The sequence below is a fragment of the Malaclemys terrapin genome, chromosome 3 (assembly GCF_027887155.1).
Source record: "Malaclemys terrapin pileata isolate rMalTer1 chromosome 3, rMalTer1.hap1, whole genome shotgun sequence".
NCBI classification, from domain to species: domain Eukaryota; kingdom Metazoa; phylum Chordata; order Testudines; family Emydidae; genus Malaclemys; species Malaclemys terrapin.
The window spans coordinates 18536360-18549878 of NC_071507.1; the positions used below are offsets into that span (position 1 = coordinate 18536360).

The window sequence follows — 13519 nt, forward strand, 5'->3', positions numbered from 1 at the left end:
GGAGTTCCGTGATGGGGGCCTGAGGACGGAAGTGACGTATCTGTGGTTCCGGACTGCGTCAGCCCTTAGCCCGGCTCCGCCCGCACGTGTGAAGTGTTGCATGGAGGAGCCCGCGGAGGAAGGGGCCGGGAGGGGCGACCCCGGCGCGACCCCGGACACCCAGAGCGCGACGGAGGCCGGGGGCTTCACCAGGGTCCCCAAGCGGAGCAAACGGAAGCGGCGGGCGGCCGAGCTGGATGGGGGCGGCGGGAGCCGCATGGACACGGGGCAGCCCCGGCCCAGCAAGAGGCCCAACTTCCCGCCCGTCTCCGGGGACGCGCTCAGGGTGAGCCGGGACGTGCCGGGCCCCGGTCTGGTCTCCGGGGGGGCTGTGGCGGGGACGGGCCCTGCCCGTCTAGCTAGAACCAGCCGGGCGGAGTCAGCCGCTGCCCGGAGCCCCCGCGCTGCCCCTTCCGCTGCCACCGAGTTCCCGTTCGCTGTCAGCGAGCCGGCTGCTGCGGGGGACAAAGCTCCCCTGTGCCCCCGCCGCACTCCGTGCCGAGGGCCCCGGCCTGTTGGTGCAGAGCCCGGGGACGCCGGCACGTAGGCTCAGCTCCTAGAGTGACACGCCGCTGTGTCCTCCAGCCGTGTGGCAGCGCAGCGCTCCGGGTTGTAGCGGGGTTGGGACCCGGTTAAAACATGAGTGAAGTAGGTTTGAGCGGTGCCCTGTCGCCCTGGTGCTGCTGTTTTTTCAAGGTAAATAAGGGCGGTGGGTGGGTGGCTGGCAGGGGGGAGATGGTTGAGACCTTGTTAGATTTCACCTCCCTGCCGGCAGAAGTGGTCCTGTTAAAGGGGCGTTGTTAACTTGAAAGCCAATCAGCTTTAAAAAAAGACAGAAAAAAAGTAGTTGTAGGTACTAGATCCGGTCTTGAGTCCACCGGCAAACTTTTGTGGTTTTGCGGCTATATAACTTTGTAATGGTTTTTCTCCTTTGTTTCTGCTCACAAACATGAGACCTTGACTATACAGGGGAAACAATGAGACCAGTAAGTAGTGTGCTGTCTGATGCAAAAAGTAAACAAACTAGAAAAAAGCAAACGTTTTATCATTTAGCTAAAGTAATATTAGGAATGATAGGCAAACACTTGTAGATAGAAGTGTGACTCTTTAGTGGACTGTGTCCCTTTAGCTATATAGTAAGTTTAATCTCCACACACACTTTTTCCCCAGTGAAGATTAGCTTGTTAATTTGGAGCTGAAGAACACTGTTTGGAAACTAAGCAGGAGTAGATGGGAAAACATTTGCAGCAAGAAGTTTCAGCCTTTTAAAAGTTGAAGGACTTGATAATAACTCTCCAGTTCCTTGGCATTGCCTGTTCCCAATAAATACTAATATTTAATCTCATCCATCATAAGTAAAATATTGCTATAAAACTTCTTTAAGTGCTCTGGCAGTATAAATTTTGGATTCCCTGATATTTTTCTCTACCACTTTTTTCTTTCATTGGTATAGTGACTTCAAGGCAAAAGCATGATTTGATGATTGAACACTCTGATAGGCTCTCTTTTGGCAAGAATGATCATAGTGGTGGTTAGTGCTGCTTAAACTTTTTTTTCTTTCTAGAGTGGAAAAGATGAAATGAGGAAAATTCCTGTACCAGCAAACAGATATACTCCTTTGAAAGAAAACTGGATGAAAATATTCACACCTATTGTAGAACACCTGCATCTTCAAATCAGATTTAACTTAAAAACAAGAAATGTAGAAATCAAGGTAAGGAGAAAGCTCTTTCCTGGCATTTTCATGCAGCACCTCAGTTCAGCTGAGTTAGAAAACTTATCTTTTACTATCTCTTGTATTTGTTCGTAGCACAAAAACTTATTATCTAGATACCACTTACGAGCTATAGGAAACTAAAGTGGAGCCCTGTAAAACATATGGGATCAAACTAAAACTTAACAGTTGTATCCTCAAGTACTTTACTCGTAAAGCAATAAATAAAACTTAGAGAAAGGCATTAACCCCCTAGCAATACTGACCCAGAGGCTGTTTATCGCTCTAATTTGACATCACTGTAAGGGAGGGAAAAATCAGTTTTTTAACAGACCCAGCCACTAGATCTGATTGCAGAATGCAATGCTTTGTAAATAGTTAAGACTGTATAACATGTATGTAAATGGTTTTAGTTATGTTTTTTGGGCTGCCAAATCTCATAATGACTTTTATTCATCATAGCAGACAAGCAACCATGATTACTTAGCTCGTGTGTTCCTTCTGCCTAATGGACTACGCTCAAGTCACTTGGGATATCAAAAGTGATAGTTGCAGCCATAACTAACATTCTTATTGACTGCCTACGCAGCTTAACAACTTTTAACAGCCTGTCTAAAGCTTGTGTTAAGCCCCTGACATGTGGGTAACTATATTTATAGCATGTTGTAATACTTTTATTAAGCTGTGTTCCAGATTACTTTTTAAAAGCCACATTTTCAAATTTAAGAGTTGAAATGTGGAAGCTACTGATAACTTTTCCCTGATCAGTAAATCTTATTCCAAGTACAATAGCCACTACAAGACTTACAGTAGATAAGCCTGCACAAATGTCTTCATTGTACAATGTCTTGTTTTTTGACAGTTGTGACTTGGTCACAGATCTTTATATGTAATATACATAAAATCTAATTTGGAAAATTGGAGATTTATAAACTGCTGTTTTTTGAGACTGTAGAATGTGTTTGAACAATTAGAGGAAGGCATTACTAACCTTTTTGGTATCCCCTCTTGAGGATAACAATATTGAAATGTTATACAAATGTAGTCAGTTTTCCTTTTTTTTTTAAAAATTGAATGTCTCCCACCGACAAAGGAAACACTGATTAAAATTCAGCATGATCTCCTCCGTCAGCCCCTAGCACATTCTGCTTCTCACTGAGACTTTGTTTGCTTTCCTCCTCCACCTGCTCCAGAATCCCCAGCCCTTTTTGTCTTATCTCACCCTCCCCTCCCCCCCGCCAACAGGTACTTTGGTTCTTTCCATGTTCATTACAAACGTGATTTGGTCTCCCCAATTTTAAAATATAAATCGGAAAAAAGAAGCCCACCTTAATCCCATATCACCTTCAAATGATTGTCCAATCTCTTCCCCCTGCATCTCTGAACTCGCTCTCCCTTGCAATCAATGCGTGGGGTTTTTTTCTTCTGTTTTCATCGTAGACCCTCACCAGTCATGCTTCAGCCCACTAAACTCTAATATAGAGTTTAAGACCTGGCGGGACCACCAGATTATGTAATCTGACCTTTGTCACAGGTCATTAACACCTCCCTGCATACACGCACTAACCCCAACAATTGAAGTTAGACCAAAGTAGTTGGGGATTCGTCCTGCTTTGAGCAGGGGGTTTGACTTGATGACCTCCTGAGCTCCCTTCCAACCCTGATATTCTGTGATTACAGCCCATAGGAGCCTAGACTACTATGTACCATAGAGAGCTGCGTCTTAGTCTGTCCTAATGTCTGAGGGCCCTACAGTGGCAGGGAAATGATTGAGATGACTAGATAATCCTGGCAAGTGACCCACATCCACACGCTGCCGAGGAAGGTGGAAAACCCTGCAAGGCCATTGCCATTCTCACTTGAGAGAGAATTCCTTCATACGGTCAACCGTTAGATCCTGATCAAGTGAACAAGAACCATCCAGCTAATTACCTGAGAGAATGTTCAGTACACCTCCGAGCACAGCCCAGTCTGTCCACTGGCCCATCTCCAGCCATGACCATCCCTGATGCTTTAGAGGGAGGAGATTTGAAAAAAGCCTCCAGAATACAAAGCTCCCACTCTCACCAGAGTCTTTAGTGATGCACTTCAAGCCATGAGATTTGTCAAGTTTTTCCTCGCTCATTTTTCTTGACCAGTTGTCTGACTTCATTGCTGTCTAATTTATTGCTCTTGAAATTTTGTTTGCTCTTGACTTTTGTGGTTCTCCTCCTGTGTTACTCTGCCTCTAGTGTTTCATTGGAGGGTCCTCCTCTTAGTCTCCTCTCCAAATTTTGGTGGAGAGCACACAAGGCTTTGTTGTTGGTCACCTTTTTTCGTTAGATATTTTATGACTTTGACTATCTCTTTTATGCTGCTGACTCACAACTGCCTCTCCTTGTCCAAACCTGCATTTTTGCATATCATTCTGGTGTCTCATAAATTTGTAGATAAGGCCCCAAGTAATCACTATGATCTAGTCTGACCTCCTGCATAGCATACCCAGCAACATTTGTATCAAGCTCATAATGTCTATTTGATCTAGGGCATATCTTTAGAAAGAAATCCAGTTTGATCTAAGGACTTCAAATTATGGAAGATCCACCACATCCCTAGGTTAAATTTCATAGTTGTCCAATCATTAACTTTAATCTCAATCTGGCCAAAATTGTGCGCGTGTGCGGCCCGGCCCCCCTCGCCCCCCCAACACACACACACACACAGTGTCCTTGGCAGCTTTTGGCAGGAATCCCAACACACACATCCCTGTGTTGGAAGGAGATGCTAGCGAGGATTCCATTCATACAAGTTCTCAATACTCTGGTAGATGGGGCCTGCTGTTGGTGGTTGTCAAACTGTCTAGTGCCTCCCTGCTTCTTTCTTTGCAGTTCTCTGTTTTAGGATGGCATGGGGTTTGTTCCAGGAGAAGGAAAACCTCAGGCCCCCACCATTCTGGCAGAGGACTTTGGTCATAAACTGACTTGGTGGGGACAGAGCCTGCCCAGCATTGATTGAGTGGTCTGGGGAGCAACATAAATTCTCACGGTGGAGGGCCAGCATTAATTGAAGGCAGTGCTAATTCAGCAGAACTCCAGGGTCTTTGGACCCAAGCAGTAGATCAGACAGGAGGGGGTTGGCTTGGGGAACTGGTGTATTTCAGCCTGGTGAGTTTACTTAGTTCTTGGACTAGAAGGTATTCGGTAAATTTCTCAAGTCCTGATCTCTCTCTCACATGCAACTTAATTTGTTTATCATGTAGACTTGTAAAGAGACAAAAGATGTAAGTGCTCTGACGAAAGCAGCTGACTTTGTGAAAGCATTTATTCTTGGATTTCAAGTTGAGGTGAGTCTTCAGCAGCCAAGTTGTCCTGGTCACCTAGTCTAAACTGTGATATAAGTAGGGATAATAGAAACCTGCTGGCTTCTGTGCAGGGATGCTGGTTATGGGGCATAGGTTTTCTCTAGTTTCCCAACACAATGGTACAGTAAGCTTGCCTTTGTAAAGCTGGAGGGGTGTGTGTTGTGTAAATATTTTATTTCAAAACCACTCCGAAGGGATATGTTGAATCTCTGGTCTCTGTCTGTCTGTCTAGCTATCGATCTATATTTGCATAGATGTTTGTTTGAATTCACTATTTTGCTTATATTCATGTACTTCTAGTAAGATTCACTTTTTGAAGACGCATCAGACCATTTGATGCATTTTAAATTAAGCTTTAGAGGTGTCTGTTTAAAAAAAAAAAAAAAAGTTTATGATGCAGCTCCTTAAACATGTTTTCCTATCTGTATGCTACAGTGTTATAACAATCTTTTTAATATTTTAGGATGCTCTTGCTCTCGTTAGGTTAGATGACCTATTTCTAGAATCTTTTGAAGTTACAGATGGTAAGTGTCTTCTGTTGCAAAACTTTCAATAGTGCATCAGGTGTCATGTTCTCTGCCCAAAAGAAAATTGCCTTTAATATTCAGTAGAACTTGAGATCCATTGTGAGTTGTTTTGCAGCTTAGTGTATAAGCAAACAGCATGAATCAGAGATACTGTACAGTAGTATAACTGAATTTGTCACGTATTTATGATAATACACTACTATAGTGTATTTTGCAAAAGCAGCAGTCTTAGTAATGAGACCTCAATAGAGCACTCCCTGTTACTTCTTAGCTGAAAAGTAGGGTGATTCTAGTTTGTCATGAGGATTATTGGGCTCATGTAGTGTTTGAGCAGTGGCAGTATGCCTGATGCTGTACAAAATAAGACAGACCTTGTCCCAAGGAGTTTAGCGTCTAAATAGGAACGTGAGAATCAGCAAACCTGTACTGCAATTTTTTAAAACATTGCGTGGGTTAATCGACATCTGCTATGGCGGTATTTAGCAAAAATAAGCAGCATTGCAAAACTGATTCTGAATTCAAAGGCAAGTGTGACACCTTTCACTTGAATTTAGGACAGGTAAAATCATGTAGTGGAAATATTGCTTCCTGTAGTAAGTAGTCAGCCAGTGTAGTTCACGGCTGTGGGAAGTCAATCCTTTTTTTAAAAGGTTGGATAACATGATCAGTAACACTCTGCGCAGTCTTGAAAAAGCATGTAATTCTCCTCGGGGATGTACATTGCTCACCTGATGGGTCAGGAAAGAACTTTTTACTTCTACATACAGTGGTACAAAATTGTCTAGATGCGTGGTGGTAGCACAATTGCCTTTCTCCTAAAACATCAACACTTTGTTCAGTGTTAAAAGCAGTGTATCAGACTTGTCAAGTTAGTTCTCATCTGGTTTATGAAAGCCTGTATGCCTAATCTCTGCTGCTTATTTCTGACAAATAATGATGTAGGTACCCTTCTCCTTGCCAAAAGGAGGAAGTGTATAGTGAATTTGAAAAGTGACATCCGGGTGTTTGTTAGGGAATACCATAGCTCTGGGTTTTAGACTGGGGAGTAGAATTGTGTTTTGGCCCATCTGCCCCACACCTGGCTCCACTCATCGAATGCTGATTGGAGCAGCAAACAAAAAACAAAATAAATCCTAGCACTCCACTGCATGTGTAGTTCTCCCCCTGGGGAGAGGATGAGAGAACACGAACCACAACTGACAGATGTTAGTTACATTGCTGAATGCACTAATGGAAGGTGCACAGATACAAAGGAATATGGGTGGTATAAGACCCTGGATGTTTCTAATTTCAGTTCTGTTCTACATGAGCATGTTAATTGTTTTGATCCTCTCCCAACTCACTCAGGAATTGGTCCTTGTTCCCCAACCACTTGAGGAGTGATTCCTGTTAGTCCTACACAGAGATCACTTTATTACTCCTCTCTGAAACACTGCTACCTCTGGGGTGAGCTGATGTCCCACTGTAATGAATAAAATAATCTCTGTGTAGTGTTTCCCTATCACCATAGAGGAATTTTAAAACTGTTTCCTGTTTGTAAAGTGATTTGAAAGACCCTAAAAGCTGCTATAGAAATACATATTGCTATTGGCTAATGAAATGCAGTTTTTTCCCTTCTGCTTTAGTCAAGCCTTTGAAAGGAGATCACCTTTCTAGAGCAATAGGAAGAATAGCAGGAAAAGGTGGAAAAACCAAATTCACTATAGAAAATGTAACCAGGACACGAATAGTTCTTGCTGACTCGTAAGTAGACTCTCCTTCTCACATTTAATTTCTAGGCAATGTGCGGTTCCTAAAACTTGTATTTGATCCTTTATCGATTCTTTCCTTCTGTGCAATAACCCAGAATGTCATGTTGTGCATGTAAATGTAGGGACAGTTCTACATGATGGGGATCGTTCAAGATTCTTGCTCTCCAAACCAATGAATGCTAACATCTTCAAAGTGATTGAATTCTTGGCCTACATGGTAATGAAAGAGGAACGCTCCTTAGGAGCCAATAGTAGGATCAGCATCTAAGGCAACATCACTGGAAGCTGAATGAGTTGGGGAGATATGTTCCAATGGTAGCTGAATGGTGTCCCCCAGAATTGTACGTTTCCTAAATTGCAGGAAGCTCAAACAGTATCAGTGAAGAGGTATGAAATTTGAAAGAATGTACACATGACAGGTAGCCATGTTCTGGTTATAAAGATGGAAGGTGCTCAAAATATGAAAATACACGTTTAAAGTCAAGCACAAATTAGCCCCCCTCTATGGCTGAATTTGAGCTATTCAATGGAATGATCTGGTGAAGGGAAGTTGACGGGGACTTGTTCTAATGCTTCCATGTTTGAGGAGATTTTAAAGGATAAGCTTCCAGAGGGAGGGCAGTTCAGCCTCTTCTCTTTTGTAGATGCAAGTTGTACCCACTAAATAAAATGCAGGGGAAGGTGCATCTTCATGTGATAGCTGGAGTGCAGATATATAGTTTGCATCTACAAATGTGAGCATGCACAAGTTGCATTCAAAAGGGTAGAGGATAGCAATGAGTTATTCATTGTTTGGAATGCTTACTGTCTTTAAATGGGAAGTGTGGTCTTGGACTTCCAGATCAGTTTTTCCTCCAGTCACTGCTTTTAAACTTGGTTACAACTACTCTCATCACACAACAACTCAAAATCTTGACCTCTCCAAACTTGGCACAGTCAAGCGAGCTAATCGTAACATCTTTGGAAATAAATTATGTATCCGAAAAGACTATAGGACAGAGATTCCACCCGTTGTTGGTAGCATGAAGTGAAAGGAAAACACCATCTCAGTCATACTTGTTACAAGTGTTGTAATTAATAATGCAAGACTGGCAACAAAGTACAAATGGATTCCAAAGATCTAGTGCGTTAATTCTTGAATCTCAAATTCACTTGAATACTGCAACATTAACTACATGCTTAAAGGCAAAAACCTTTCCCAAATAACTGTTTTGGTTCCTTGTTACAGGAAAATTCATATTTTAGGATCTTTTCAGAATATTAAGATGGCACGAACAGCAATTTGCAATCTCATTTTAGGTAAGCCCTGTTAACTAACCTCAGTCCATTGTGCAAAAACACTGCTTTGTTGTAAGATTTGTATTTAAGGGGAAACCTTTTACCCAGATGTTTCATTAATAATCTGTTGACAAGCTGATAATTTCTTTTCGAGCCTCTTGTCAGTCATGGCAAATTATCTTGGCAGTAATGCAGACACCTTGAGGTTTCAAAAGCAGCCTCAATCTTACAGCAGAGTTTGTACTAATGATTATCTGTCAATACCATTTTATAATGTCTGTCTGTCTTCTCTGCAGGAAGCCCTCCATCAAAAGTCTATGGCAATATTAGAGCTGTGGCGAGCAGAGCAGCTGAAAGATTCTAAGACCCAGGACTTTAATTTGGGACTCTGTATCCAGTATACAGATATTGTGGCTGGAGATCTTAATACACAGCTAATGTGTATAGAAATAACACCAGTTCTGCTCAGCCTCCTTCGAGTTGATTGGGAAGCTCAGAAGAAAGTAGGGCTGCTTTTGCAGTCTGTTTTCATTCAGGCATAATGTCTGATCTTTTGACACAATATTTAAGTAATTTAATGTAAACCCTCGTATGTTCATTAAAGATTAATGCTTTATCACTAATCAAAAGTATGGTTAATTTGATTGACTCTTTCACTTAAAGCAGGCATACTGACGAACAGGACCATTGGTTTCTGAAGGAAGTGACTGGTTAGGAAGCATCGTAAACTCATGCATTCAGATTTCTTAAATTGTGTTAACTTTGTTCTTGGACCAGTGGCAACAGTCTGACTCATTTGGTTGTACATCACCTTCATTGATTTATTTATACAATTCCGAGAGGAGGGGGAAGCAGGGCCTGTGCATAGTCGCAGCAGACCAAAATCTTGTCATGATACTTAGTATAGTATATGTGATCAGAGAACAGAACATGAGCTGTTGCCATTTCTGTACAGTATGATCTGTATCAAGTGTTTAGTAGCCCTAGTTACATTCTGGAACAGGAAAAGTACAGTTCTCTAGACACACCTTGCTGGATAGTGTCATCCACCTTGAGTCTAGTGGTTAGGCTTTCTTTGACTCAGTCTTTACTGCAGATGATGATGGCCAGGGGACATTTTCTTTCTTGTAATGTGTCAGGTTCTGGAGCAAACTGGTGAAGCAGTCACCAGGCCCACATGGTATATATCTGAGATTTCTGAAGGAGCTTAAGTATGAAATGGCTGAGCTGCTAATAATCTTATGTAAAGACAGCTATTATTCTATAAGGTTGGAATGTAACAATGTTGTATCTGTATTTAAAAAAGCTCTGGCAATATGTGGGAAATCATAGACTAGTAAGTCTTCTGTATGTTCTTGTAATTATCATTTCAACCAAATTTGCCAAGTAAAATAGTGCTATCTGGAAAATCGTAGATTAACCAGCGTGGTGTCTACAACGGAAAATAATAACTTTTGAGAAGGTTCCTCAGAGGCTACCAACAATATCTTTCTCATAAGATGAAAGACAAAATAGTGCCATGGATCAAAAACTGTTCAGGAGATAACAGAAGTGACCATTTAATCTATTTTCATAGTGAAAGCACAACAGGTGTATGGCCCAAGGTTCTCTATGTACTTATGTTCACTGTATAAATAATTGCTTGGAAACTGATAAGTAGTGAGGAAGCAAAAGTTAGATGTTGTTTAAATTAGTCAGGACCAGAAGAACTTGAGACGTTTGACCAAGCAAGGTAAATATGTAACAATGGATGAAGTTCAGTGTCAGTAAATGCAAACTAGCATTCTGGAAGATTCATGAGTAAAGTATCAATCAATGCAGGAAAGTGACCCAGGTGATGTAGACATCTTAATAAAGACATCAGTGTGCAGTTGCAGTCAAAGAAAATGTGATTTAAGGAAGAGGATGGAAAATACCTCTACAGTACTGGAGACCTCCCCTGAAGGAGGAATATGGCAGAATTGGAGTGTGTTTAGGGAAGAATTAAAATAAAGGGCATAAACGCATGATTGAAAAGGGGATTGTTTACTTACCTTAATTTACCCCCTTGTGAGAGTGCATGATGCCTTTAATTACATCAGTTTTTTCCCCAGAACTTCCTCAGTGCACATGATGAATGGGTCTGATTGAGCAGCTATTCAATAACTTGTTTCCTCACTGTTTGCTGCAGCCTTATTTACTGCTTGCCATTCAAACCAGGTGCCAAAGACAATTTCCTCATGGGCTTTTTGCTATAGTATCGAGTGCTTCACAAACAACTTATTTTTACAACCCCCTGTGGGGTGATGGGGCTCTATCCCCATAATATAGATTGAGGCAGAGAGTAGACCCTTCTGATTTTTAAACTTTGAGAGCTTGGTTTAAGATGTGGGGGGAAATTCCAGCTACTATAATGAAGACAGTGGGGTAACATGGGGCACATGTTGGGCCCACCAATCTCCTGGGACCCACAACTGTGCAGGAAAGATCCCTGGCCCGGGGACCACCAGGACATATGTGGTGGAAAGCTTCATTATTGAATTTCCTAACTTGAGTGCTGGGCTTTAACTCATGTTTAATATTTTAATTTTTTTTAAAAGCAAATTTGATTTTTCTAGTGGTGGTATATTAACTCCCCCACCAGGCCAGCAGCAGCGTTGGAAGCTTTAGATCAGGGGTGAGCAAACCTTTTGGCCTGAGGGCCGCATGGGGTTTCATAAATTGTATGGAGGGCTGGTTAAGGGAGAGGGTCATGGCCCAGCCCCCACCTCTTATCTGCTCCCCCCCAACCCCCCCCTATTCCCTGATGGGACCCTTCCCCATCCACACCCCCCCTGCTCACTGTTGCCTGATTGCCTCCAGACCCCCACTGCTGCATCCAGGACCCCTGCCCCATCCAGCTACCCTTCTCCTTGTTTCATGACTGCCCCCCCAGGACCTCTGCCCTCATTCAACCCCCTGTTCCCCCCTGACCAGCACCCCAAACTCCCCTGCTCTCTATTCACCCCCTGCCCCCTTACTCCAGTGGCTGGTGGCGCTACAGCCGTACCAAGCCACCGCTGCCACCACGCAACACAGAGCATTGGGTCAGGCCAGGGTCTGCAGCTGTACTGCCCCAGGAACTCAAAGCCCTGTTGCCCAGAGCATTATGCCAGCAGAGGAGCGAGCAAGCGGAGGCTGCAGGGGAGGTGCTGGGGCTAGTCTCCCAGGCCAGGAGCTCAGGGGCCAGGCAGGACCATCCCATGGGCCAGATGTGGCCTGCACGCCCTAGTTTACCCACCTCTGCTATTCCACTCCTTCCCTTCCCCCTGGCTTGACTCTTGTCCCTTTTGTATTTGCATAAGGTGGCTTCCTCTGCTACCCTACCTGGACACCAGCAGGGGCATCACTGAGAGCATAGGACAGAGGGGTTCCCTGCTCTCACTCACATTCCCTAGCTCAGGGGTCATGAGGTTTTACATGGGTTGCAAGTACATGCATGAAACACCACAACTGTTATAAAATATATAATTTAAATCTATATACCTTCTGCAGTTTTGTGCTGTTGCTGGCAGCAGTACTGCCTTCAGAGCTGGGTGCCTGGCCAGCAGCCACCACTCTGGTCACTCAGCTCCGACGGCAGCGCATGCTGCCAGCATCACCACAGAAGTAAGTGGCAATGGGCTGCTAGTAAGTCTACTGTGAAGTGATATTGACCGTTTCTTCACACACCACCTAGTACTCAACAGTAACTAATTAAAAAACTTTTCTGCTTATAAGAATTCAATGTTTAATTTAAAAGCTGTGAGAAAAGGTACATTAATTTTAAATAGGGTTATAAATTTAGCATTTAAAATAGTGGTTTTAATTTAGATAGGGAGATGTCTGAAAGGGGTCACCCATACAAAAAGTTTGAGAACCACTGCCCTAGCTCAACCCTAGTCCACGCTGCCAAGAAAGTGGCTTTCCCCCTGCAGCCTAGTGTAGTTAGCAGTAGGAGCAGGGGAAATAGAGCATGCTGGGTGCAGATAAGATTTTAGCTGTTTCACTCTGACCATGTGAAAACAGATTTTTTCAGAGGCTTATAACTGGGTCCAGTTTCAGTTCCAATCTCAAAGTATGGGGGTACAAGGGCTTCTCAAAGAAATTCTAAAAATTTTAAATATGGGAAAAATGTATTTCCCCCTAACTTTGTTCTCAAAACCTGCTAAACCATTTTGCATGAAACCTTCCAAAATGATTCCCATTGGAGTTTGGCAAACTTCAGCTGTTTGGGCTGAAAAGATATAAACAACTGATGCTTAAATGGGGAAATGTCAGGCAAACTTCAAATGGAGTGCTACCAGTCCTACCTGTAATGAAGAACTTAGAATTTCATACCTACAATGAACCAGCCAAATACCTCCTCTTTAAGCAGACTACTAAATACTTTCCCAATGTAAACAGGTCACTCATTATGATAAACTGTTTTGAAGAGAGATTTCTATTAAATGGAGCATCCTAAAGAGACACCACTTCCATGTTAAAATTTACACATTTTAAAATGGGATTTCAGGCTTATACCATCCTTCTGAATGGACATACAGAGTGAGACGTGTACCTGCCTGAATCTTGTATATGTGAATGTTGTACTATTGAACCAGCTCAATTTAACTAGAGCAGTGAACCGATCTACTGTACAAGGTTCTAGTTCAATAAATGCTGCTTGAAGTGGTACTGAGTGTATGCAGAGTTGCTGGTGCTCAGCACATCAACATCAATACAGCAGCAGATTGCCCCTCAAAAATTTCAACTAGAGGGGCAGTTTTAAATCACGTGAAGCCCTCTCTGCTGGGGGTGTTAATACTGCTGCATGTTTAGAGAAATGAACAGCTGTAACCTGTTGAATAGCTTAGTAGCAGGTGTGTGCACC

General features: G+C 42.9%; 1 protein-coding gene across 1 annotated transcript; it reads left to right on the top strand.

The window, feature by feature from the left end:
* Positions 1–35: 35 nt before the first annotated feature.
* Positions 36–9278, top strand: PNO1 (partner of NOB1 homolog). Its single transcript, XM_054022393.1, has 7 exons — positions 36–325; positions 1604–1753; positions 4992–5075; positions 5557–5617; positions 7246–7363; positions 8600–8670; positions 8946–9278. The coding sequence occupies exons 1-7, from the start codon at positions 101–103 to the stop codon at positions 9011–9013; spliced, it is 777 nt and encodes a 258-aa protein (XP_053878368.1). The 5' UTR covers positions 36–100; the 3' UTR covers positions 9014–9278.
* Positions 9279–13519: the final 4241 nt, after the last annotated feature.

What these genes read in the sequence shown, in the direction of transcription:
- PNO1 (XM_054022393.1), top strand. Translation starts at nt 101, where the DNA reads ATGGAGGAGCCCGCGGAGGAAGGGGCCGGGAGGGGCGACCCCGGCGCG. An exon ending in TTCTTGGATTTCAAGTTGAG is followed by an intron (nt 5,076 to 5,556) that starts GTGAGTCTTCAG and finishes TTAATATTTTAG; the next exon opens with GATGCTCTTGCTCTCGTTAG. An exon ending in ATCTTTTGAAGTTACAGATG is followed by an intron (nt 5,618 to 7,245) that starts GTAAGTGTCTTC and finishes CTTCTGCTTTAG; the next exon opens with TCAAGCCTTTGAAAGGAGAT.